Genomic DNA, 26,908 nt, shown 5'->3' on the forward strand with positions numbered 1-26,908 from the left:
ATACTGAAATATACAGGCCAAAAAGAATATATACCATTATGAGTGAAGCAACACTTTCAAATAATAAAGAAATGGGGAAAAATGATAGGGTACATTCTGGAACCCTTATGGTCCTTAGTTGGATTAAGCACGTTTTAGAATGTTACAGAATGCGAATAGTTTTGTTAAAAATCCTGACCTGACTTATTCTGACATAGAAAACAGCAGAATTTAATCCTTGACTGGAAATCACTGTTGTGAGTTTGTTCATGCCTACAAAGCACCAAAGACAGTCTTAGGGGAAACAACCAAACAGTGACACTAGAAATCAACAGTGAGGTTCCTTCCTTTCAACATGTGAGTAAACATAAAAACATACAACACACACACATACACGCATACATATACAGCAACACCCACTGAGTTGTTCATTTTTTTCACACATTACCTGAAATGTGAAAGGGTATTGAGAGCAACCAAACTACTCGCATGTTTTTTTAAACTCTTTTCAGCCTTTACAGAATGCCTAATGTGGGTTTAAATTTCTCCAAATCAACATAATTGTGAAAGTTGTGAGTTAATTATGTTTGTGCTTGTTACCCAAAGTATAGACCTCAGATATTTTCCAATATGAATTTTGGAATTTATAAAAAAAAAAAAAAAAATTAGTACTTTAGTTAAATGTAAACATGTTTGCTAAGTTAGTAAAATATTTCAAGAATGTAATTTATAAGTGGCATTTGGGGTAAAAATAAGTAGAATTTTTAAAACAAACAAATAATTTATGTTTAACATGTCAACCTTGAATGACACAGTGGTAGTGCTGCTGCATCGCAATAAGGCGACCAGAGTTTGTAGGTCCTCCCTGCCTGGAGTTTGCATGTTTTTCACATGTTTGCATCGGTCTCCTCCCACAGTCCAAAGACATGCAGGTTAGGTGGATTGGCGATGCTAAATTGGCCCTACTGTTTGGTTGGACCGTGTGGTCGCCCTGCGATGTATTGGCACCCTGTCAAGGATATGTTCATGCATGTTAGCTGGGATAGGTTCCAGCACCCTGTCTTGCAACCCTGTTCAGGACTAAGAGGGTTTGAAAATTAGATGTGAAATGAGCCAACAGATGACCAGCTAAATTGGAACATCAAACTCCAGCCAATTTCACTCCAACCAGTTTCTTAATGAGAAGCCAATTCTTGATGTTAATTAAAGCCGTTATTCAATATTATGATTTGTTGCTGCTCTCATTCTGCTACAGCAGACTGTTGATGTTCTGTTTTTTCTAAGACCATCGTCAAGATGTTTTGGTGATGTGAGCAGACCAACATGACTGAGACCTTCACCTTTCTTTATTTTCAGGTTAGTTGGTCATGTGGCGGCTTTTTTGTGTCTTATTATTGTTTGGCTGCTCATTAGGAAAGGCGCTATATAAATAAAATGTATTATCATTATTATTATTATGGAAAAAGAAACAACTAAGGGGTCTGAGTCACGTCAATGAAACTAAGGCAAAACAAGTTAATCAGCAGCAAAAACGGCTCACTAATTAAAAAGATGGTTAGAATGAACCCCGCGATTTGAACCCGAGTGGTGTTTTGTTATTGGACTTCTGTGCTTGTCATGGATTGTCCATAACAAACACCATGATCAGGCATAGGGGTGTCCATATGTGCACCTGGCACCAGGACACCCTAGACCTCAGTTCGATGATCGACATCGTGGTCGTGTCATTGGACTTGCAGCCACATGTCCTGGACACTTGGGTGAAAAGAGGGGCAGAGCTGTCAACTGGTCACCACTTGGTGGTGAGTTGGCTTCAATGGTGGGGGAGGATGCCGGTAAGGCCTGGTAGGCCCAAACGTATTGTGAGGGTCTGCTGGGAACATCTAGCAGAGGCCCCTGTCAGAAGTAGCTTCAACTCCCACCTCCGGCAGAACTTCGACCACGTCCCAAGGGAGGTGGGGGACATTGAGTCTGAATGGGCCATGTTCTGTGCCTCAATTGTTGAGGTGGCTGACCGGAGCTGTGACCATAAGGTGGTCGGTTCCTGTCGTGGAGGCAATCCCCGAACCCGTTGGTGGACACAGGCGGTGAGGAATGCCGTCAAGCGGAAGAAAGAGTCCTACAGGACCCTTTTGTCCTGTGGGACTCCAGAGGTGGCTAAAAGGACTGGCAGGCCAAGCGGAATGCGGCTTTGGTGGTTGCCGAGGCAAAAACTCGGGCGTGGGAGGAGTTTGGGGAGGCCATGGAGAACGACTTCCAGACGGCTTTGAGTAGATTCTGGTCCATCATCTGGCGTCTCAGGAGGGGGAAGCAGTGCAGTGTCAACACTGCATATGGTGGGGATGGTGTGCTCCTTATCTCGACTTGAGATGTTGTGGGTCGGTGGGGGGGAGTACTTCGAAGACCTCCTCAATCCCACTATTCTTCCAATGAGGAAGCAGAGCCTGAGGACTCGGAGATGGGCTCTCCCATCTCTAAGACTGAGGTCACCGAGGTGGTCAAAAAACTCCTTGGTGGCAGGGCCCCGGGGGTGGATGAGATATGCCCAGAGTTCCTCAAGGCTCTGGATATTGTACAACTGTCTTGGTTGACACATCTCTGCAACATCGCATGGACATCGGGGACAGTGCCTCTGGATTGGCAGATCGGGGTGGTGGTCCCCCTCTTTAAGAAGGGGGACCGGAGGGTGTGTTCCAACTACAGAGGGATCACACTCCTCAGCCTCCCTGGAAAAGTCTATTTGGGGGTCCTGGAGAGGAGGGTCCATCAGATAGTTGAACCTCAGATTCAGGAGGAACAGTGTGGTTTTTGTCCTAGTCGCAGAACAGTGGACCACCTCTACACCCTTGGCAGAGTCCTGGAGGGTGCATGGGAGTTTACCCAACCAGTGTATATGTGTTTTGTGGACTTGGAAAAGGCGTTCGACCATGTCCCTCAGGGAATCCTGTTTGGGGCGCTCCGGGAGTATGGGGTACCAGACCCCCTGATAAGGGCTGTTCGGTCCCTGCACAACCGGTGTCAGAGCTTGGTCCGCATTGCCAGTAGTAAGTCGAACCCATTTCCAGTGAGAGTTGGACTCTGCCAGGGCTACCCTTTGTCACTGATTCTGTTCATAACTTTTATGGACAGAATTTCTAGGCGCAGCCAGGGCGTTGAGGGGGTCCGGTTTGGTGGGCTCAGGATTGGGTCACTGCTTTTTGCAGATGATGTTGTCCTGTTTGCTTCATCAGGCTGTGATCTTCGGCTCTCTCTGGATTGGTTCGCAGCTGAGTGTGATGCAGCTGGGATGGGAATCAACACCTCCAAATCCGAGACCATGGTTCTCAGCAAAGGGTGGAATGCCCTCTCAGGATTGGGAGCGAGATCCTGCCCCAAGTGGAGGAGTTCAAGTATCTCGGGGTCTTGTTCACGAGTGAGGGAAGAATAGAGTGGGCAATCGACAGGCAGGTCTGTGCGGCGTCTGCAGTCTGTTGTGATGAAAAAGGAGCTGAGCTGAAAGGCAAAGCTCTCAGTTTACCAGTCGATCTACGTTCCTACCCTCAGCTATGGTCATGAGCTCTGGGTAGTGACCGAAAGAACGAGATTGCGAATACAAGCGGCTGAAATGAGTTTTATCCACAGGGTGTCTGGGCTTTCCCTTAAAGAGAGGGTGAGGTGTTCCGGGCATGTCTAAATGGGAGGAGGCCCCGGGGAACACCCAGGACATGCTGGAGGGACTATGTCTCTCGGGTGGCCTAGGAATGCCTTGGAATTCCCCCAGAAGAGCTAGTAGAAATGGCCAGGGAAAAGGGAGTCTGGGCATCTCTGCTCAAGCTGCTGCCCCAGCAACCCAATCTCGGATAAGCAGAAGAGGATGGATGGATGGATGGATGGATGGATGGATGGATGGATGGATGGATGGATGGATGGTTAGAATGAAAACCTGGAGCCACTGCGGCCCACTAGGACCGGAGGTGGACACCCTTAATCTAAACTGTTTCAGGTTCTGCATGAAATGGCTAAGAAATTACAACTGTTTCTTGATTTCAATCTTAACCCACGTTTTTGGTTTAGACATTTCTTAGGCCTGTTTTCTGGTTTTGACAACACTTGCTGTGGTCTGACATTTTCAACTGCAGTCTGGTATGATTATAGGTGTGAATGGGAGAGTACCCGTTTACTGTTTTGGTATCTTATTCTGATTCCTGTTTTGTGCCCTAACAGACTACATTTCAATATTCTAAAACTCTTTATTGAACTAAATTATTTCAGAAATTGGATGGACATGTTTTACTAACAAACATATAAAGTACATATAGTTTACTTTTATGAATAATAATATAGAACATTTTCAACAAGATTATCCAAAAACATATGTAATGTGTTCTTTTTCATGTTTTTCTGTAGGGGTATCAAGATATGGAAGAAGAACAGTTATAAGAATCAAAGTATATGAATCAATAAATAGAAGAGACACATTTACCAAGCAGAGGGCACAATCAATGCTCTGAAGTTTTCTCAGAAGTATACATTAGTTACCATTAAAAAATGTGAGGCAAATTAATGTACAGATTTTACATGTCTTAATTAAACAATTCCAGCAGTATAAAAAGTAAAAAAGAACATGTAAAAACGAATGCTGAAATAAATAACATGATGGTTAACTTATCTAAAGATTCAAAAATTAGAAAGTGATGCTCTAATCTAATCTATTGCCTATGCAACAAGTCCATGCTATATGCTAACAAATGGGTGTAGATAATGAAGGTTTATAATAAAATTTCAATAAAAGTCACAACATCAATTAGTAAAATTAAAAAGAAATCATCATTCAGACTTTTCATCACTGGTTATCTGCAGATAATCATGTCACATTTTTATGTATTAAAGACAACTTACTGCATTACCCCCCAGTGCTTGTTTCAAGCTTATTCTTACTTTAATGGCCATATCATTATCTGCAATAAAATAAAACTTTGGTTAAATGTTTTTTAAACAATATCGCATAGCCCCATCACAATGTTTCTTCTGCAAAAAAAAATTACATTAATACCTGAAATTTTTATTTTATTCCTTTTCAAATTTTATGAATTTACTATCCATTTATAAGACAGGACTGAGAAATTATTCAACAAGCAAAATCAGACTTGAACTGTTCTAAGCTTACATTAGTACCTGAAAGTATCTTTCTTCTTTGACAATAGCCATATTTCACTTATCTAGCATAATAAAAACTATACATTTGTCTTTAACTCATAGATAACTTACATGCCTAGATATTCACATTATAAACTTTCAGAATATTAATAAAGTTTATTATATGCAGAGATTGTTGTTTCTTTTGCCAGAATAAAATAAAGTTAAAAATAGCACACTTAGTACCGAACACCCCTTATAAAGTCCACATATAACAGCAGCGATGGTATTACAATAACATTAAGTTTAGAGGGTGCAGTAAAAAGGGATTCACTGAAGGGAACAGTAAACAGAATGGCTACTCTCTGTGAACTACATGCCAAATAACTTGATTACTTTTACAGACTACATATTTATAACAGGTTGGTCCGCAAGGCCGCTACAATGAAAGGTCAAGACCTAGACCCACATTTATAAAACTTTGTGTGGATCTGAGCGTGAAAATATGCGGACACCAAAAAAACAGAAAAATATGTTTAAAAAAAAGTTTGCCATGGCATAGGGACCTTGTATAGAATTCAGTGACTCCGGAAGTATGAACCTTTTCAGTTTAAGCAAACAGAGATTAAAAGGTGATATGCCTGAAAATTCTGAAAGAAATTAGTACAGAGGGTTCCAACTGTTACTTTAAAATGAGTTCTTCAACAAGAACACAGAGGCACAGATGTTAAGGGTAAATTTCATGCAAAGAGGTACAGACAAATTGAATACAGTATGGAGCAGTGTGACAGACAGTAGGCCTTTAAGGACCTTCAAATGTTATTTTGGAGAAATCAGGAAGATAGTATTGGTGAGCTTTATTGGTCTAAATGGCCTATTCTTGTCAAAGTTGTCTTGATATTCTAATGTTCTAACATGTAAACTTTGAACAAATTCCAATTTATAACTTTACCTACTGTATACTCTAGTTTCTATATTTCTATTTGGCTGCAATTTTCCTGATACACAACACCTCGCCCTTGACCTTTGTTATATTACTAAAATGTTGAAAAAATGTGCCTTTTTTGTAGTGTTTCTCCCTAACTGACTTTTTTTTGCCTTCCTAATATCCTTTTTAACTGCTGTTTTCAAATGCCCTTTGATTATTGCTGGAGTTATCTGTTTTGAACACTTTATAAAGTTGTCTTTTTCGGCCTATTGTTAATTAACTTATTTACCTATTGTGGAGATTTCTTAAATTTTTTTAGTTTCTAAATTTTGGGATGAACTTGTTCTGAATTAAATGTAAAACATTTTAAAACTTGTTTCGCTGATCCTCAACTGTTTCCATACTTAAAAGCTTACCTCAGTTCATCCCTTTTAGACTTAAAAGTTTTAGTTTTTGCTTATGGGCTCTGCCAGGACATTCTGAAATGTATTATAGTATGATCAGTAGATAATAAAGGGGAAATATCCACTGGAGACTAAGAAGGATAATAAACATACACTGGCAACTGAAGTGAAACTCATTACAGTATTGGAAGCTATGGATTTGAAAGGGGATTGTAAGCCCTACAATTACAGATAGTGCTCCCAGGACTTGTGTGAGTGAGAAATCAAGATGGTTTTAGAGGACGGCAGTCAGATTCTCTTTGGATCTTAGAGGATTGAAATTAAATCAAGCAATGGACTGCAACCATCTCTGGGACAGTTAAGATCAAGTAATTCAAAGGCAAACACAGAAGATAATATATCAAAATAGGAAATTTTGCATTTATAGTAAATTTATTTTTTAATCTACTAATATCAAAAGGAGAATATTCCAAAAATTAAATCTGTAACAGTAAGGAGCTACTTTATAATCAACATAATATTTTAGTTATTTCTCTGTTGATTGGTGTGCCACTCCAGGTTATAAACTGAACTGAGGCATTCCAAACAAAACACCAATGAACTGGATATGAAACAAGTTTAGATGCTTGCAAATTTAATTATGACCAACACCTTTTCTTCTTCTTTGATGTAAACATCATAAAAGCCAGTATACTCACATGGTGTCCATTGAGGGTCCCATCCTACATATCGATTATTTAGTTCATTATCTTTCTTCAGCCAGTCTTCTAATGGGCGGAAATAATCAAGTAGGGCAGTTGCATTCATTCTTGTTTCCCCAGTTATGCGTTGCAGAGCTTCTGTCCATGGTTTTGATTTTCCTAGCTCAAGCATGTTCCTATGTAAATTATATGAATTACTTTTAAACATATGTTTACTCCTAGTTTTTCCTTTGTATTTTACAAAATCATGAATTCTCTGCAAAATTAAAAAGTAATATAAGATTGTGAATAAAAGTAAAAATTATGTGTCAATATGGCTGTAGCATCCGGATCTACAGTGTATGTTGGGAGCTTATTTTATAAAGAAATGGTTTCTTGATAGTGTGTCTTGCTCATGATTCTTGGTCCAGCTCATAGGAATTAATAATATCAGGTGACTCATTAATAAATTAGCAATTCCAGCAACTAGATTAACTGTCATTGTTGCTTGCCTCGAAAAAAAAAAAAAAAAGCCTTGCAGGACACTTGAGATCCTATGATGACACCCTTTTCGCTTTTCCAAATATTTATTACAAAGCTTTTAACAATGGAACTGCCACTCTTGGATTATTTAAGAAGCTCCATCACGGTCACATTCAAATCACAAGTAAAAATACAATTTTCTCTTTTGCTTTTTAATCACCCATGCTTGCAACTTTATCATCTAATCCATGTTTGCACACTTATTGTGAAGATCCTAATTCAGTCCTAGCCTTCGTCTAGACAAATACATAAGTAAAAACACACTTAATTGTATTAAAATAACTCCACAATACAGACAGGAGTTTTCATTCCACTGTAATTCAAAGAAAATGATTATGATACAGCAATTATAGAATATCCTAAAATTTGCATTGAACAAAATGTAATTTGGTCATTAGCACTTAAACAAGAGAAAACATTTCATTTCAAAATACTGAAACAACCATTTTTAGTGACATTATTATGGAAATCCTCTAGTGAGTGATGTAGTTGTTAATCATGTATATATTCCATCTCATCAAACTCATCCCAATTAAGGCTCATGTAGAATATCCTGAGGTCATTGGGCAATAGAAAGGGGAAAATCTTGGGCCAGATGCCACAGCAGGGCAGTAATATAACAATATTTGTGCTAGTCTCTATGAGTCATGTGTATTGATATCACAGGGATGACACAGATACCAGTTTTTTGTATGTGTTCAGAAAATCATTTTAAATTTCTGTATTTTTCATCAGATGTATGTTCTGTTTCAACAGAAGTATAAATAAAAGTATTTCAGCTGAACTGAAAGAAGAGTCTTGAGCCAACGTTGTATATAAACTCCAGATATGGATGTCCTTTTTTATACCTACAGGTGGCGTCCCGTTTCATCTTGTTAATGCAGCATGGCAGACTGAAGAATCCGAGCAGAAAACTTAATTTAATCAGCTAAGTTTATTTACATATATTGACTTAGAAGCATTCTAAACATACCAATCAGCCTATGGATAAATGGTAGGGTTCAGAAACAAACCTGTGGTATAAAGTTATATGTAAAGTCTAAAAATACTTAATCATTAAGAGTCATGGGTGATACCTGCTTAAAAGAAATGTCTTCTTATTGTGTATGTAAACTGTTATCAGAGAACAAAATATAAAGTGAAATGTAAAATATAAATGTAAAAAAAGAAGAACAGATTTCGAAAATTAAAGCAATTTTGTGAGATTCAAAAATTGTATCAATTTGACATGTCCATTAAAGATTACTCTTTAGTACGTTTTTTAACCATTTAATGATCCACATATACATCTGATAATTTTTGTAATAGCAAATATAGTAAACCTAACAGAGGAATTCTTTGAAGAACCAGATTTTGAAACCATGTTGTTAGAAAAACGTTTGACGAGTTTATTTAATTATTTTATAATTCACTAACTTATCAGTACAGATACAATTAAATAATGAAGATACTTCTAAGAATAAGCTGTTGAATGGGATTTCTGTTTTTGCTGTGATATTGAATAGGTATTCAGTAAAATGATATTTCAGTGGTTTTGGTATCAAACACAAAATTTCTGGTATCATGACATCCGTAATGTAAACCAAATTTGGCAGTGTTTCAAAAAACTTGACAAGTGATCTCCACTTGCCAATACTGATTCTCTGTGCAATAGAGGACAGAGCTGGCTATACTTCCTTAGAAGACTGGCGTCCTTCAACATCTGCAATAAGATGCTGCAGATGTTCTATCAGACGGTTATGGAGAGTGCCCTCTTCTACGCAGTGGTGTGCTGGGGAGGCAGCATAAAGAAGAAGGACGCCTCACGCCTGGACAAACTGGTGAGGAAGGCAGGCTCTATTGTAGGCATGGAGCTGGACAGTTTGACATCCGTGGCAGAGCGACGGACGCTCAGCAGGCTCCTATCAATTATGGAGAATCCACTGCATCCACTAAACAGTGTCATCTCCAGACAGAGGAGCAGCTTCAGCGACAGACTGCTGTCTCTGTCCTGCTCCACTGACAGACTGAGGAGATCGTTCCTCCGCCAAACTATGCGACTCTTCAATTCCACCTGGGGGGGGTAAACGTTAACATTATTCAAAGTTATTGTCTGTTTTTACCTGCATTTTTATTACTGTTTAATTTAATATTGTTTTTTGTATCAGTATGCTGCTGCTGGAGTATGTGAATTTCCCCTTGGGATTAATAAAGTATCTATCTATCTATCTATCTATCTATCTATCTATCTATCTATCTATCTATCTATCTATCTATCTATCTATCTATCTATCTATCTATCTATCTATCTATCTATCTATCTATCTATCTATCTATCTATCACTTGTTGCTTGTGTTTTACATAAATGATACCTGTGATGCCAAATCTTCTTCTTCTTCTTTTGGCTGCTCCTGTTAGGGGTTGCCACAGCAGATCATTTTCTTCCATATTTTTCTGCCCTCTACATCTTGTTCTGTTACACCCATCACCTGCATGTCCTCTCTCACCACATCCATAAACCTTCACTTAGGTCTTCCTCTTTTCCTCTTCCCTGGCAGCTCTATCCTTAGCATCCTTCTCCCAATATACCCAGCATCTCTCCTCTGCACATGTCCAAACCAATGCAATCTCACCTCTCTGACTTTGTCTCCCAGCCGTCCAACTTGAGCTGACACTCTAATGTACTAATTTCTAATCCTATCCATCCTCGTCACATCCAATGCAAATCTCAGCATCTTTAACTCTGCGACCTCCAGCTCTGTGTCCTGCTTTCTGGTCAGTGCCACCATCTCCAACCCATATAACATAGCTGGTCTCACTACCGTCCTGTAGACCTTCCGTTTCCCTTTCAAATAATGGTGCAAAAGAACATGTAAAGTACTTAGTAGTACATAGTAACAATGCCGGTGATACACCTATGACATGACAGTGAGCACCAAAACAGCAAGACAAAGGAAAAGAACAACAAACAGCAAATACATAAATAACAAATTGAAAATGTACATACTTTTCTCCAAATCCTGATGCTATTAGACACTTTATATTTTTTAAACAACTAAGAAAAACACGATAAACTTACTTTAATTTTAACCCAGCGGCAGTTGAATTGGTAATGTCACACTTATAAAGAGGCCCAGAATGATTTGCCTCCTCACACAAGGCTTTCTGGAACTGGAACTGATAAATAGTTCTTGTGAAATACCTATAAAAGTTAAATTTACATGTAAGTTTCAGAGATTTTAGAAATAATGTGTTTAGGACAGTTGTATTAATTATAAATATACTTTGATTTTGCATTTCCAGAATATCTATTTTTAACACTTCTTGCTAGAAATACGTTAGTGTTGTCGAATGGTTTATACTGTCTAACTCACATATTGTATTTTAGAAATACCAATAAATGAAAATAAATATTTACCACATACTTCTATCTGTTATCATTATTAATTATGGAGAAATAGTCTGCAAAGGAATTTATAACACTGTTACCTAATGAAGGAATAGTCATTAGACACATGGAATAATGTAGGTGGGTCACAGTATGTTTCATCATGTGGTACTGGCTCAGCTACGCCAACCAGGTTTCTCCTGAAAAAAGAGGCAAATGCACAATAAACCAAGAGCTGATTTCACTGAAGTGATTTTCCAAACTACAAATGATAGAAATAAACAAATGCATTTTAATTCTAAACACATACTCATTTAATATGATATAAAATACATGAAGTAATGTATATATTGCACAATTTGAAATTTGGCTCAGGGGCATCCCATTCTATTGATCAAAGTTGAGATGTGCTTAGAATAGCACACAACTGTCTATAGAAGGTCCCACCATTGGCAATGTACATCAGGACAGAAACCAAGACATTAAGTCTACTAGCACAGCTTACAAAAGTGCACAGTTATCTTCATAATTGTTAAAAGTTTTGAACAGCCATGAGTCTTCCTAGAGTTGACTACCCAGCCAAAAAGCTATCGTGGGAAGAGGGCCATGGTAGCAGAGGTGAAAAAGAACACTATGGTCATTCTGGCTGAGCTCCACAGAACATGTGTGGAGATGGGACAAACTTACAAGGACAACCATCACTGCATACTTCCACCATTCTAGACTTTATGACAGAGTGGCCAGACAAAAGCCTCTTCATAGTAATAGTCAAATGGTAGCCTGGTTGGAGTTTGCCAAAAGTCACCTAAAGGACTGTGAAACACAAGATTCTCTCGAGATGAAACAAGAGGAAAACAAGATTAGTGTCATGTGTGGAGGAATCCAGGCACTGCTTATCACCTGTGCAAAACCATTCTAACAGTGAAACACGGGGGAGGCAGCTGTGGGATTGTCTTTCAGCACCAGGGACTGGAAGACTAGACAGGGTTGAGGGATAGCTGAAAATAGCAAAGTGCAGAAATATCCTAAATAAAAACTTTCCCTAGAATGTTCTGAACCTCAAGCTGGACCAAAGGTTCACCTTCTAACAGGACAATGACCCTAAGCTCAAAGCAAAGACAACACTGCAGTGGCTTGTGAAAACTTTGGGAATATCCTAGAGTTGCCCACTTGAACCCAACTGAATCATCTCTGGAGAGACCTGAAAACAGCTCTCCACCAACACTCTCCATGTAACCTGAAAGAACATGAGAGGATCTGCAGAAAAGAATGGCAGAAAAATCCCAAGAAGATTCAAAGCTATAATTGCTGCCAAAGTGGCTTCAACCAAGTACTGAGAAAAGGGTCTGCAAACATTTCTAAAATCTTGTTTTTGCTTTGTCATTCTGTGGTATTTAATGTGTTTATTGTTGTGGGAAAATTAATTTAAAATGATTTTAGCATAAGGCTGCTGGTTGGAAAATGGATGGATGGATGGATAAGGCTGCAACTTAAAAATAGTGAAGGGGGTTGAAATACTCTCTGAATCGACTGCATATGAGAAGATTTAAAAACACGCATAACTGATCTGGTGTTTTTAATAAGAAACATAATAAATATTTTACATTTATTAAGTATATCGACCCATTCCATATATTTTTCATCACAATTCATTCACAGCATCTTGTGTGCATACAGTGTTACTTACAGTAGAAAGCCAGCAATGGGCCTTTTATTTTTAAGTGATTTGAATGTAGCATGGAAGAGAATGTCTGGCATCAGTGTCAGCAAAGCTACTTTTTACATATAATAATGTCACAACTTTATGGTGTACTATAAAAAAAAACCTTCGGGAAACCTTTAGCAGTATGATAAAAATAGATAAAATCAGCTGATGAAAGTGGCTGACAGAATATGACTCAGCTTGTGAAGAGTAAGCAACACGAGACAATAAGATAACTGCAACTCCTTTAATTTCTCCATAAGTGTAATCGTAATTTTGCAATTTTTTTCCCATCAATCTAACTTTGTGTCATTTTAGTAACAATTATTCATACTTCCATTGACTGTTTAAAACCACTGTGTTTACCAAATTTATTTTGTAAACATTCCTTCATTTATTCTCCATGTTGCTTTTTCCAATGCAGAACACTTCACAAAGAGCTTTGGAAAATCTGTTTAAAGAGAAGTTAACTCCACCAGCAAGGTATACAACATATGCATTTGCCACATGACAGTGTTTTCTAAACTGAAACATTTTCTATAAATTAAAAAATATATATGTTTATAGCCAGCCCTGTTGTTTTATAATGGAAGCTATGGGGCACAGGATGTTTGAAAATCAAAAACTTAATAATAATCAAATACGTTCATTTTTCAAGTCAAGAAAGGTGTCAAGCATTAAGCATCTTGAGATCACACACACACATTGTAAAACTGGTTATACATGTCATTTTCAAACAAAAAAAACACCAATGAGATTCAGCCATTTTAAAAGAAGGCTGGCTGTACACACTACATCAGTGTTTGTCTTCCTTCAAAATAACCTTTCAGCCCCCAGGGGTGTGCTTTCTTCTCGAAAAACAAAAACAAAAAATGCCATATAACACAGACATATTGTAATGCATGTTGTAATAAAATGCATTGCATTTGTCATTCAAACATATGGGACAACACAAACATTTGTAGTAATGCATTTTATTATTAAAAATGTTTGTGATGGACCGTCTGTTGGAGTGGAAAATGCAATGCCTTTTATTACTGAATGTATTACAATAAACATTCCAGTAGATGGTGCACTACAAACATTAATTCTAAGATCTACATTTATTACTTAGAATTCAACGCCTCTTAGAAGGGTATCACAGCTAGTTTCATTTTAAAATGCCAGGAGTATATATTTAAAAAAAAAAATTAAAAATGTCTAACTTTAAAACACAACTGTGTATGGCAAATGCATAACTACCATGTTTGTGAAGATATAACTTTGACTTGAAAACTACCAAAGTTATCCTTATGTACAAATGCACTGGCAGTTCTTGCTATTGCTACACCATTTTTATTGGTTTAAAGACGCAAAAGAAAAGAGAGACTTACTTCAGAATGTGCATGAGAGAATGTTAGCATAGAACACTGTCATTAGATATAATAACAGTTAAGTTCTCCTGTTTGTAGGCAGCATTTAAAATAACTTACTTCATTTCCCACCATGTCTTCATCCATCTGTCCCTGGGGATTTTACCTTCAAATACCTGCCACCGCCATTCCTCAAGCATGTAGGTGAATGGGAGTGTGCTCACTATTGTTAGGGCTTGTTTCATAAGGAAGTTAATGTCGATTTCTACAGAGAAAGAAAAGAGATTGAAAAACCTGAAAGTTTCCAAAAGATTGTCACATATAATATACTGTATATAATAGTAGGCCACAAATGAACAGTGAAATTGTGTTTAGTTGACAAGTAATGCATATAGGGAAGTAAAAACAATGTGTTTATATAAAGTAAAAATGAATCAAAGTAAAGCCCTGTATCCACTCTGGCCTGTTCTCATGGCTTGCTGGACTCCTCCCTATCTCATTCTCTAGATCTTTGTCTTCTCTTCTTCCAGTTAGTTGAGTGTTTGTTTAACACTAGAATTACCAGAGTCTACGAAAAAACTCGTAGATCCGGCCCACCTTAAAACCGTTCTCACCACTCTTTTGTCTTCTAAATGTGCCGATTAAGAGGAGCAGCGAGCAGCGAGCAGCCGGCTATTCCATCCCCCACCGTCGCAGAACGTTCACTAAGTTTTCCCAGCTCATGCCTTGTTTGATTATATGGGAGTGACTGAACTGCTGGAGTTTTAGAATGGAAATAATAGATCGCTATTTGGAATACATGCATTTCATGCGTGTTCCGTTTCTACAGTAATCTGTGTAAACACATTGCTAAAACAGAAACTTTTTCATATTTTAGTAATAAATGTTACAAAATGATTGGCTCCAGCGGACCCCCGTGACCCTGTGTTCGGATTCAGCGGGTTGGGAAATGGATGGATGGATGGATGTTACAAAATGTAGGCATAAACTATAGAATCTGTGAAGCCTGAAGTCCAAATATCAAATAAACACTTTCACAAAAGGTTTAAGGAGAATACAACAGCTTCCGTGGCTTAAAGCTACAGTTAGCTGACTTGGAGCTACAGAGACCTGAGTTCGATTCCCAGCCTTGAAGAAAGTGGGTTTTTTTTCCTCGAACGGACATTAAATTTATAAATTGGTATGCACTGTAAATCGTTAACTTTAAAATGTCAATCGCGGTTATTTCTGTTGATTAATTCATGCTTTTTTACTTAGAGTCAGAACAGGAGCTTTTTCAGCTTATTCAGCTTCTGATCTGACTCAAACAGCGCCAGTATAACTTCACACTCGCTCTGACGCTGTTCGTTTTCAAATAATATTGCATTACTTCGACGATGTTTTCTGATTGGTACTATTCGCGTCATAAAATGATTTCTACAAAAGGTCATATATATTTGTCTCTTTCTTTTTTTGAAATGTGCGTTGTAGCACGCAGCAACTGGCCACCTGCATGTTCTTGTGCACACTGAATAAGACAGCGCTATATGCAATCATCAGATTCAAATGTTAACAGTTATATAGCATGGAATGGAAATCAGCAGTTCCTAGCATTCCACCACGCAAGCTGTCATATCAACCGCCTACTGTAACTTGCTTTCTTTTTTCTTCGGTTATAGTCTTGAATAAAAGTGCACTTGTTTTGTTATACTTTTACATCAACATATGTTCCTGTGTTTGAGCTACATGGGCATACTCAAAAAATACACGTATAATGCCACGAAAAGTGCATGCAGACACTTCAGTTCACAAGCATTGGTACGACAATGCAGTCACAAGTACACTGCAAAGCTTTAGCGCGTCTTTATGTGAAAACAGCATCAGATGGGGAGTGTCTGATGATTGCATATAGCGCTGAAGCTACTGCTCTTTACTATGCTTTCCTCTGCATGTCCTGGAGTACAAAAGAAACAGCATACAGCAACACGTGGGGACTGGCAATACTGGGGGAAAAAAACACGCGGTCGTATGTATCGTGATACACTTAGAAATATAGCGCGTCTTTATGTGAAAACAGCAGTGTCAGGTGGGGGGGCGGTAGGGGAGGATCCTGAACGCGACTGAGACAATGAAAAGTGAATTTAAAAAAAAAATAAAGCTAACCGTTACAAATATCATAAATTACAGTGGCTGTTACAGACTGAAATCAAATGTATCTTTTTATTCTAAAATAGTGAAAATAAGAACACTTCTCAAAAGGGAGTTGTGCAGGATCGAACTCATGATCTTCTGATTCCCAGTCAGCGACTAATACTGTTGCACCATGGAAACAGTGATAGCTAATGGGTGTCAATGTCACACACTAAGGCGGCTTTTTTTGGCGGTGGCTTTTTTTTTGTACCTTTTGTGAAAGTGTTTCTTTGATATTTGGACTTCAGGCTTCATCTATACTAATAAAAGGCAAAGCCCTCACTGACTGACTCACTCACTCACTGACTCACTCATCACTAATTCTCCAACTTCCCGTGTAGGTAGAAGGCTGAAATTTGGCAGGCTCATTCCTTACAGCTTACTTACAAAAGTTAGGCAGGTTTCATTTCGAAATTCAAAGCGTAATGGTCATAACTGGAACATATTTTTTGTCCATACACTGTAATGGAGGAGGCGGAGTCACGTACCGCGTCATCACGCCTCCTACGTAATCACGTGAACTAAAAACAAGGAAGAGATTTACAGCACGAGTCGCACGCGGGAACGAAGGTAAATGACATTAATTTTTGACTGTCTTTTAATACTGTGTAAGCATACATATTAACACATGTGCAATTAAACGTGTGCATTTACGGGGTGATTTCTCAGGCTTAAAAGCTCACCTTTTATCAAACGCGGGAACAAAGGTAACTGACGTTGTTCACTGTCTTTTAATACTGTGTAACCATACATATTAACACATGTCCAATTAAACGTGTGCATTTACGGGGTGATTTCTCAGGCTTAAAAGCTCGCCTTTTACTAAAAAGGTAAATGCAAAACTATTTTCAATCAGTTTATTGAAACGCTCCCGTTAAGGATTGCAATAACATATTCGCGAGATAAAAGAACGAAGTAGGGGGAAATGGAGGAACAGCCGCAAACAGCGAAGAGCAAAAAATTAATTAAACAATTGAGAACGGAGCGAGTGAAGCATACAAGCATGTTCATAAGGAAACAAACCACGGTGTAAAACGTAAGTTTAAATAAAGTTTATAGAAACGCTCCCGCTGCGGATTGCAATAACATATTCGCGAGATAAAAGTTTAATGAGAAGACACGAGGTATAAACGAACCACACGCCGTGGCGCAACGTTAGGGGCAACAGTTTCAACCATTCTATGATCTGCTTCTCGCAACTGAAAGACGGCACATGGCGGATGTTAGCCGACTTGCTGACAAGTATGGCGCTGACGCCACATCTCAGTGCCAACACTTTGCAGACTGTACTTAAAAGACACGCCCTCCTCACTGGACAGTTAAAAACACCAATCAAACTAACGATGACATCAAGTATTACCCAATCAAAAGTAGGAAAGGAGGCATCTTCATAAAATGCGTATGGGATGATTTGCATGAGACGCTGCTTTAAAAAAAAAATGATTACAAAAATACGGGATAAATCCCGTCCAGTATTGATTCAAAACGGGACGCGCAATTTCATTGTCAAACGCGGCACGATTCCGTATTTTAAAGGACGGGTGGCAACCCTACAGTGCCAGGTAACCACCCATACAATCAGATTGTGATTCAGACTAGGAATGCAATGAATGTAATTACCCCGATCTACATACAAGGCGAAAGTCTTGCAACATTCAAAGATGATGGTTTGGGATAATTAGTACTTATTAAGTACACCATGGAACATAAAAGAGCTTATGAAGCCTTGAACCGAAAAAAGCAACATCTCAGAGATCGTACAAAAAAAAAAGGAGGTAATGTCGTTTTACTCGCTGTAGATTTTAGTGAAACATTACCAGTTATTTCACGAGGGAGACCAGCAGATGAACTCAACGCTTCTTTAAAATCCATGCTTCTCCCACGGTCGGTTATATGTCGCGTGTTCTCGGGTAGGTACACCAAAAAATGTATACATTTAAGCATGTAATGGGCAAACAAAAAATGAGGTATACCCGAAGGCACTGCAGTAGTACTCAATGTAACTTTACTTCTTAAATGTTAATGTTTTACTGTTTAATAATTTATACGCTTCTTATATATTGTTCAAATTCTTTTATCAAAATACCAGTGACAGCGCAATGCACGATAACATGGAGTGAATACACCATACGCATCTGCCCACGGCCGCCCTGGTGTGCGCAGATAGGAGTTGATTCTAAAATAAAATAAACATAAAAAGAGTAATACAATCATCACCCATAAAGCGGATAGCAGACGTGACGTATTATATGTGTACCACATTTCAAGTCAATAGGTGAAACAGTTTGCAAGCTACAGGTGATTTAAATATCCTGGACAGACCAACGAAAAGCCACGGTAGCAAATTATACAAGAAGGTTTTACTGTTTAATTATTTATATTTATATGAAATGTGCTTCTTATATATTACTTCATATTCTCATATGATAATGATGTTAATGTTGTTTATATTGATTTCTATGTTATTGTAAGTGCATCTATGTGTGTATGTATGTATGTATGTATGTATGTATGTATGTATATATATATATATATATATATATATATATATATATATATATATATATATATATATAAAAAATATATGTGTATATGTATATATAATATATCTGTATATGTGTGTATATGTGTATATGTATATATATATGACAGCAACACTCATAACAATGACAACACAATTACATTGACAATCATGTTACGTTATTTTTAAAATGTTTCCTTTACTTTTTCATAACCTCTTTAACACACTACTTCTCCGCTGCGAAGCGCGGGTATTTTGCTAGTACATTATATAGTTTATGCCTACATTTTGTCATTTGCTACTAGAATATATAAAACATTTCTGTTTTAACAATGTGTTTACACAGATTACTGTAGAAATGCAACACATATGAAATGCGTGTGTTCCAAATAACAATCTATTATTTCTACTCTAAAACTTCACTTCACTCCCAGATAATCAATCAAGGCATGAGCTGGGAAAAGCTCGTTTACGTTCTAAGTCGTTGGGGGGATGGAATAGCCGGCTGCTGGCAGCTTCTCTTTATTAGTACATTTAGATGACAAAAGACGCTGGTGGAGAGGTGAGAACGGTTTTAAGAAGCGATTTAAAGTGGGCCGGATCTACGAGTTTTTTCGTAGGCTCTGGTAATTCTAGTGTTAAGATCACCTCTGTTAGAGAGCTGGGGGGTATTTTCCATACGTCGCTTAAATCATCCGAGATCAGATGAGTTAATGCCGGTGAAACTCATCCAGAAAAGTCGGTTTTTCAAACGCAGCCGTGTAGGAGATTAGTTTAGCTGGATCTAATCATCCGAGATGAATGTGCGCGCCCGTGCTGATTGAAAAGCCCATATATATTGAGTCTAGAAAACATGATCAGCAAGTCTTTGATAGGCTGTAACAAAATGACGAAAGAACGGGTGCATTTTTTTTTCTCACGCAAGTGGAGTAAGATCTTTTATTCAAAGGACATGAAGAATTTCAAGATTTAATATGCACAAGGGGTAACACTGCAAAAGCAGCCCAAACCAGAAAAGACAGCTGGCAAAAAGTGGCCGACAAATTAAACGCTAAGTAGTGTGCATTGTACTTACTGAAAGCAGCGTTTCATTTCCTATGTGTCAGATTAATTATTATTTAATATGTCATTATTCCAGATCAAATGTGAGCACAAGGAGAACATGGGAACACGTTAAAGTGAAGTACAAGAAAATACTTCAAACTGGTAAATATTGATATATAACTATTTAAAGAATTGTTGAAATAAAGAATCATATGTAATGTAAAGAACATTAATTTTAAAGTTAATAAGAAGGCAGACAAGCAAAAAACAGGTGGAGGTCCACGTGGTCCAGACCTAACCCCTGCAGAAGAGTTGGCTCTCCAGCAAAATGCCCATCACCCTGTTTCTGACAGCATTCCAGGGGGAAGCTCCTCCTCAGAACCAGTGGCAGGATGCAGTGGTCACTTCATTTCAGAAAAAGGATGGTCATTGCATATATTTGTCCTCAATGTGTACCACAGATAGGTTCCATATAGCCCTCTTTTTTTGGGTCAGTTGCAGGGAATGTCATATCCCTAGAACCTGTGTCTGACCAACGAGATATTGACAAAGGTCAAATATTTGATGAAGATACTATGTCTGATTATTCATCGGGAGGAGAGGTACATTTTCCAAATAATGTTTGATCATACTCCACTGTGATCAGTCCCATGTACCCCAATCACATTTGGAAATCCTGGGTAATGAGAATTTTAGGCTGATTGTGAGATTATTTATGGAACTGTGGGTGTTTTTACTTGTGTATTCCCCATACCTACAATGGCATGAAACGCCTCTTTTATTGTCTGCACACGCAGGTGTCCAGGAAACACTATGAAAACCCGAATTAAATATTTCAGAGCCAAACAGACTTTACGAATTGCTTGGCAAACTGCACTTTTAGATAGATTTTCCTCATCGCCTACAGTATATAAAAAAGTGCCGCTTGCAGAAAACCTCATAGCAATGCCTACTGTCTGTGTGGTTGTGAGAGCCCGACTTCGCCAAGTTTAACTTTGAATATAAGGTCCTAATACATTTTTGAGGTACAATGTTCCCCCTCAGCTAAAGCAGTATCTTTCGAAAAGAATTTCCTCCGGGAGCAATAAAGGATCTTGCCAATCGCGCAAACCCCTCTCTATATGAAATTCTCTTCTTATAATTTGCGCACCAATATCAATTGGTCGCTCATTCATGAACAGTGAAGCCATGACTGAATGAATTCCATGCACGGACACTGATTATGTGTGTGAGCTAATCCTTGTTTACATAGAACAAACCTGCTCCGAGCAGGTTTGAGGAATAGGATGTGTTGCTATGACAACACTTCCAGCAAGAGTTTGGAAAAACTGACAGATCCAGGATCAGGCTAAATCGTCAACAATTATATCCGGCAAAACGAGTAATCCACGTACGAAAAATAACCCTCAGGCCAAAAAGTCCTTCTCCAGATCCTTTCTGGATCAACCAGGCATGGCTTATGGCACTTTATAATCCTAACAAGACAACCGGTCTCCTGGTTTTCCTGGACCTTTAGGTTTTCTGAGACTCTGGGTCAAATGTCACAGAGAACTCCTAGACAGTTCATTCTGTGTAAGGGGAATCACAGCCTCATTTGTCCCTGCTTTGGGCTGTGTGACATCTGTTGCACCAGAGTGTTTAGTCCTGACACATTTCTGCATTCAGTTGCTGGATCACATATACTCTAATATGCAGGGGAAGTTCTGTCTGATGTGCCCTTCCTGAAATTGTCCACATGAAGAATAACCTGCTCCCAGCATTGAGACAGATTATGGATTGTTTTTGTCTGTATTATTCCCTGATTTACAATAAGTATTTTTTTCTGATCTTGGTCCAGGTCACATATTATGCTTGGTAAAAATGTATTATTTGGTGGTCTTTTATCCATACTCATTTTACCACTGTTCACAAGACATATCTACCACCATATTAAATCTAAAGGGTTAAATTACTCTGCCGTTTCCTTCCTGGAAAACAAAATCATTGAAGCTTCTGCTTTGTCATCGTCTATCTTTCACTTTCATTTCATTTACCTTTTTTTTTTACCATTCTTAAGAATGAGAAATTTTGCTTTTCGATTCTAATTTTGATTTTGCCCTTTGGTTCTGGAGTTTTGATCATTTTTGCCTACTTGTTCTGCTTTCCTTTTGACCTTGTTTTGCATCTCCTTTTGCATCTCCACACAAAGATCAGAGATTACCTGTCTCATCTCAGTGGCTACTGAAGGTCACAAAGTCACAGTAAGGCAAGCATAGGACAATGTTACATAAGAAAATTGACAAATGAGAGAAGAACATTGGGTCCATTAATCTCTTTTGTTTGACTAATAGTGAAGCCTTCCCAATATCTCATCCAGATACTTTTTAAAGGTTGTCATGCTTTCTGCTCTAATTTCATGATTCAGTGGTTTGTTCCAGATTCCCACAACTCTTTGAGCGAATGAGTGCTTCCTCGCTTCTGTCTATATTGTATCTGTTATTCTGCACGCATTCAGTTTAATCTCGAGACACCAGCAGCTATAAAACACATTCATGTGCTTTTATTAATGAGCTTTTATTACTTAATTGTATGTCTTAACGAATCAGGCAATTGCAAATGAGCTATGACATTAAATTCTATCCAACAATCAATGTCTTTGTCAAATTCAGCGTCACAGGGCTTGAACATTATTCCAGCAGCTTTGAAAGTACCCTGAAACCAATATGGTATACCAGCCCATCACCTGGACAAATTCATGCATCCATTAGTCTAAAATGAAGACAGGTCAAATAGAGATTGGAGATATAACACCCACTCAAATTTGTATCCACAATTTCATTTACCTTTTCATCTTAAAACTAGATAATATTGATTACAGTAAAGAGCACACTTAATAAAAAATGTTTCCTACCATAATCTTCAACAAAATTAGCAGATAGAAGGTCCAATGACTTCAGATGTTTTGGTGTGGCAGCCGAGAGAGACATGATTTCACCTACAGCCTCATGAAACCCTTCATTAGCACCATTTCTGAACAAGAAGGGTTGGTGGGCATAAGCCATGTCGTACTCAATATGACCCATTTCATGGTGGACTGTGAGGAAGTCATCCATGTTCACCTTAGTACACATTTTAATCCTATAAAAAAACAACGTTTATTTATATAGCAAATTTCCATACAAATGGTGTAGCTCAAAGTGCTTTACAAGATAAAGAAAGAAATGTTTATATGCAACAAAAATAAAATTAGGCAATACTAAGAAACAAAGAATAAAGTAAGGTCAGATGGCCGGGAGGACAGAAAAAACAAACAAAAAAAAAAACTCCAGATGGGCTTGAGAAAAAAAAACAAAATCTGCAGGGGTTCCAAGGCCAAGAGACCACTCAGGCCCCACTGGGTATTCTATCTAACATAAATGATCTAAATCAGTCCTTATGGCTTTCTGGCTTCACGTGCAAGAAGAAAAGAACAGCAGATCAAAAAGAAATTTACATGAAAAACTTCATATTTAACCATACATTTTCAGTTCAAAATTTCTCTTGGCATATCGTATTTAATTAAGACACTTCAGAGTGGTGTCCTTTTTTAAAACACTTTTGATCTTTATAAGAAATGTGAAAAAAAAGGACTTAAATGCAGAAAATGTTCAGATGACTTTAGTGTTTTGGCTTTCATCCTAGCAGCGCAGTGAATTAAACTTAATTCACAACAGTTAATTCACTTCACATTGACTAGAAAATCAGTGAGGAGAGTTCAATAATGTTCTCACTGTAAGTCTAAAATTCACATTGTTTACATTGACTTGGGTAGACATGTATTAATAACCTGAAATGAAGAAGTTCGTCCACAGGAAATGCCATTGGATAAGTATAAGAAAACTGTTTAAAGGACGTGCAACATCATGTAAAAGATCAGGTTCTTATGTGGCAATGGGAAGATCCTTTCCTGTAGTTAAACATTAAACATATCTAATGATAAGAATTACAAAATGGGGGCCAACAGAGATCTGGTTAGAAAGTTGAAAAAGGTGATACACAAGTAAACAGTAAACTTACAAGGTCAAAATCATACCATAGTTATGGAAATAAGGGGCTGTTATTGGACTTGGGCCATCTAAACAGTTGCCTACTTTGTGAAAGGTGCTCATTTGGAAATCCATCTAATTACATTACATCTCTAAAGGTGGATGGGTATATTGCCAACCAGGAGGGTGCAACGCACCATAGAGGCAAAGCACAGCCTGGATTTGAGGAGTGAGAAACAAACACTAGCAGAAACAACATACAATATTCTTCTATCAGAAGAAGTTGCTCACCAGAAATGGAATATGCTTTGAATGTGTGCTTTGTACTCCAGAAGAACAACAAGTGGGGTAGCAGAACAAAATTGAAACAGTGAAAACCTGGACAAAAGCAGGTTATGGACACAGAAGACATAGAAATAAAGACTAAAGTTAGGGGGAGGCATGGGTTGCAACACCTCATGGCTATAGTATTTAGGTTTTTTATGCATATAATTTTAGCCTGACCATGGTTTTTACATCAAGAATTCTCTTTTGTGTGTCACTTTAATGTAAAAAGATATATTTTATTAATGTCTTGTCCCCCTGTTTATGAGACAGTTCAACTAGGCCCTAGTGTTAAGTTTTTGAATGCCTTTTACTTTTCAATTCTCATTTTAGTCTTCTCCTTTGGTTATGGTGTTTTGGTAATTTTTTTCTATTTGTTAACAACCTCTGCCTGTTTTTTGCAACTACTCGTTATTTTTTTTCCTTGCAATAATCCAAAGCTGTGTGTGTCATCTTGGTAACCATTGGAGGGCACAAAGTAGAAGTAGGGCAAGCCTGGGACAATGTTGTACCACTGACATAAGAACATAAGACCACTGAGTCCATCAAACTTTTTTTTTTTGAGTAATAGCTAAGCTTTCCCAATATCTCATTCCAGATACAGTGAACCCTCGTTTATCACGGTTAATCTGTTCCAGACTCTACCGCATAAATGAATTTTCGCGAAGTAGGATTCTTTATTTATAAATCGAATATTTTCACAGTTAGAGTTTAGAAAACCTGTTTACGACCTTCTAAATACGTTTTTTAACATTATTAGAGCCCTTTAGTCACCATTACACTTGTATTACCCAATATATTAGACAAAATAACAGAAAATAAGACATATTAGACGTTACAAATATCATATTATTATTATTATTATTATACTGTACATTTAATTACACACACACACAGTTCTTACACACAACCACTAACCTATGAAGGCACGAGCTCAGTAGGAGAGTCTTCAGGTTGTAAGCTGGAGCGCTGATTGCACCCTCAGATGACACAGACGCCCCTGGAAAAACCCCTGAAACAGCTGACAGTCTACCTTCACATTGCTGTTTACTTGCGCTATAACGCGCGATAAACCTCTCACGCGGTAATCCACTTACTTGAAAGTATTGTGCAGCGCCTCTCATCTTTGTATCTCTCTCTCTCTCTCTCTCTCTCTCTGACTTGTCACGGAGCACGTTTAAACTTTTGAAAAGAGACAAATGTTTGTTTGCAGTGCTTTGAATAAAGTTCTTTTTTTTTCTACAACCTCCTGTATCTCTGTGCAAATCTGTGACCCAAGCGTGACAAGGTGGTGCAGTATCTTCAGCAGGTTCGTCGTTGTCTTCTTCCGCTGAAGGAGTACTAGGAGTAGGCAGTGGGTGTCTGGGTGCACGGCTGAAGAACATCTTGATAGGCAGTTACTGGCGCTGTCTTTTCATATGTGTGAAGAGACTTTTGTAGGGTATTGCCATCTTTGATCAGATCCAAGATTTTCACCTTCTCCTAGATGATAAGCATCTTTCTCTGGCACTTAGTTTCATTGTCAGAAGGCTTAGAAAAAGAAGCACGTTTAGGAGCCATTGTGGGGCTTAGATAAAAGTTTTCAGAAAACGCACACATAGTGACGTAAGCGTGTATGAGAAAAAATCCCGATAGAGTGAAGCCGCGAAAGTCGAAGCGTGATATAGCGAGGGATCACTGTATATCATAAAAGTGGTCAAGGTTTCTGCTTCATCTACATGACAGTAGTTTCTTCCAGATTTCCATAACTCTTTGAGTAATGAAGATCTTCCTGACTTCATTATTAAATGCACTTCCCTTTAATTTTCTTGGTGTCCTCATGTATGTGATACAACATTTAGTTGAAAGAATTTTGCTGGATCTGCTATATTGATGTCCTTCAGAATTTTGAAGACCTAGATAAGGTCCCCACACGATCTCCTCTCGCCAAGGCTAAACATTTTTTTTCTCTGAGCAGCACACTTCCTTACATCTTGGGATGAAACTTGCTGCTCTCTAGACCAAGCGACTGCTGAGCTGCACTGTAAAGCTGGTCATTTTATGCTAAAGGAGTGCTCAGAGGTGCATGAATTCCAGCCTCAGAGGCTACTAGAGGGAGGCTTTAGTCTGTAGAAGAACCATTCATCCATCCATCCATTTTCCAACCCGCTGAATCCGAACACAGGGTGACGGGGGTCTGCTAGAGCCAATCCCAGCCAACACAGGGCACAAGGCAGGAACCAATCCTGGACAGGGTGCCAACCCACTGCAGTAAAAGACTAGACTTATTGTTATTTGAAACCACACTGACCCCACAGACGTATGGAGTGTGGAGCTGAGTGTAAGCAAGTGCTTGACAAGTGGCAAGTAGATTCCAGAGTTAGACAGAAAAAGAGTCAAAGATAGGGTGTAGTGGCTGGAAGATGGAAGACAGAATATTTTTGTGATACTTTCAGCTAAGTAAGTTAGTAGTCAGGGATCTAAAACCTGCATAGTAATGCCAAGATGGACTGTAGATTTGTCCTTTTTTTATCAATTTGACCCTTTGTTGTTCTATGTTTGCTTACCCTTTTTTTAGGTATTGTGAATTGGTGATGCTAAATTGCCCCCTGCTGTGTGTGTATGCATGTCTGTATGTATGCTCATCCTCTGATGTGCTGGTGTCCTGTCCAGGGGTTATTTCTGCCTGTACCCATTTCTTGTTTGCTTGTTTGGATAGGCTCCATCTAACCCTGCACTGGATAAGTAGGTTTAGACGATGGATGGATCAGCAAATACTATAATCTGTCCTGTATA

The 26,908-nt window shown here is 38.3% G+C and overlaps 1 protein-coding gene across 1 annotated transcript in view; it reads right to left on the reverse strand.

Moving 5' to 3' along the window:
- Nucleotides 1–26,908, reverse strand: part of ace2 (angiotensin I converting enzyme 2) — a 104,843-nt gene that overhangs the window by 33,176 nt on the left and 44,759 nt on the right. The window contains exons 9-14 of the mRNA XM_028799807.2: nucleotides 22,696–22,922; nucleotides 14,192–14,336; nucleotides 11,119–11,217; nucleotides 10,709–10,831; nucleotides 7,125–7,303; nucleotides 4,858–4,916 (exon numbers count right to left, since the gene is read on the reverse strand). Coding sequence (XP_028655640.1) covers nucleotides 4,858–4,916; nucleotides 7,125–7,303; nucleotides 10,709–10,831; nucleotides 11,119–11,217; nucleotides 14,192–14,336; nucleotides 22,696–22,922 — 832 coding nt within the window. The remainder of the gene's footprint in view (nucleotides 1–4,857; nucleotides 4,917–7,124; nucleotides 7,304–10,708; nucleotides 10,832–11,118; nucleotides 11,218–14,191; nucleotides 14,337–22,695; nucleotides 22,923–26,908) is intronic.

Source organism: Erpetoichthys calabaricus, chromosome 4, assembly GCF_900747795.2.
Source record: "Erpetoichthys calabaricus chromosome 4, fErpCal1.3, whole genome shotgun sequence".
NCBI lineage: Eukaryota > Metazoa > Chordata > Cladistia > Polypteriformes > Polypteridae > Erpetoichthys > Erpetoichthys calabaricus.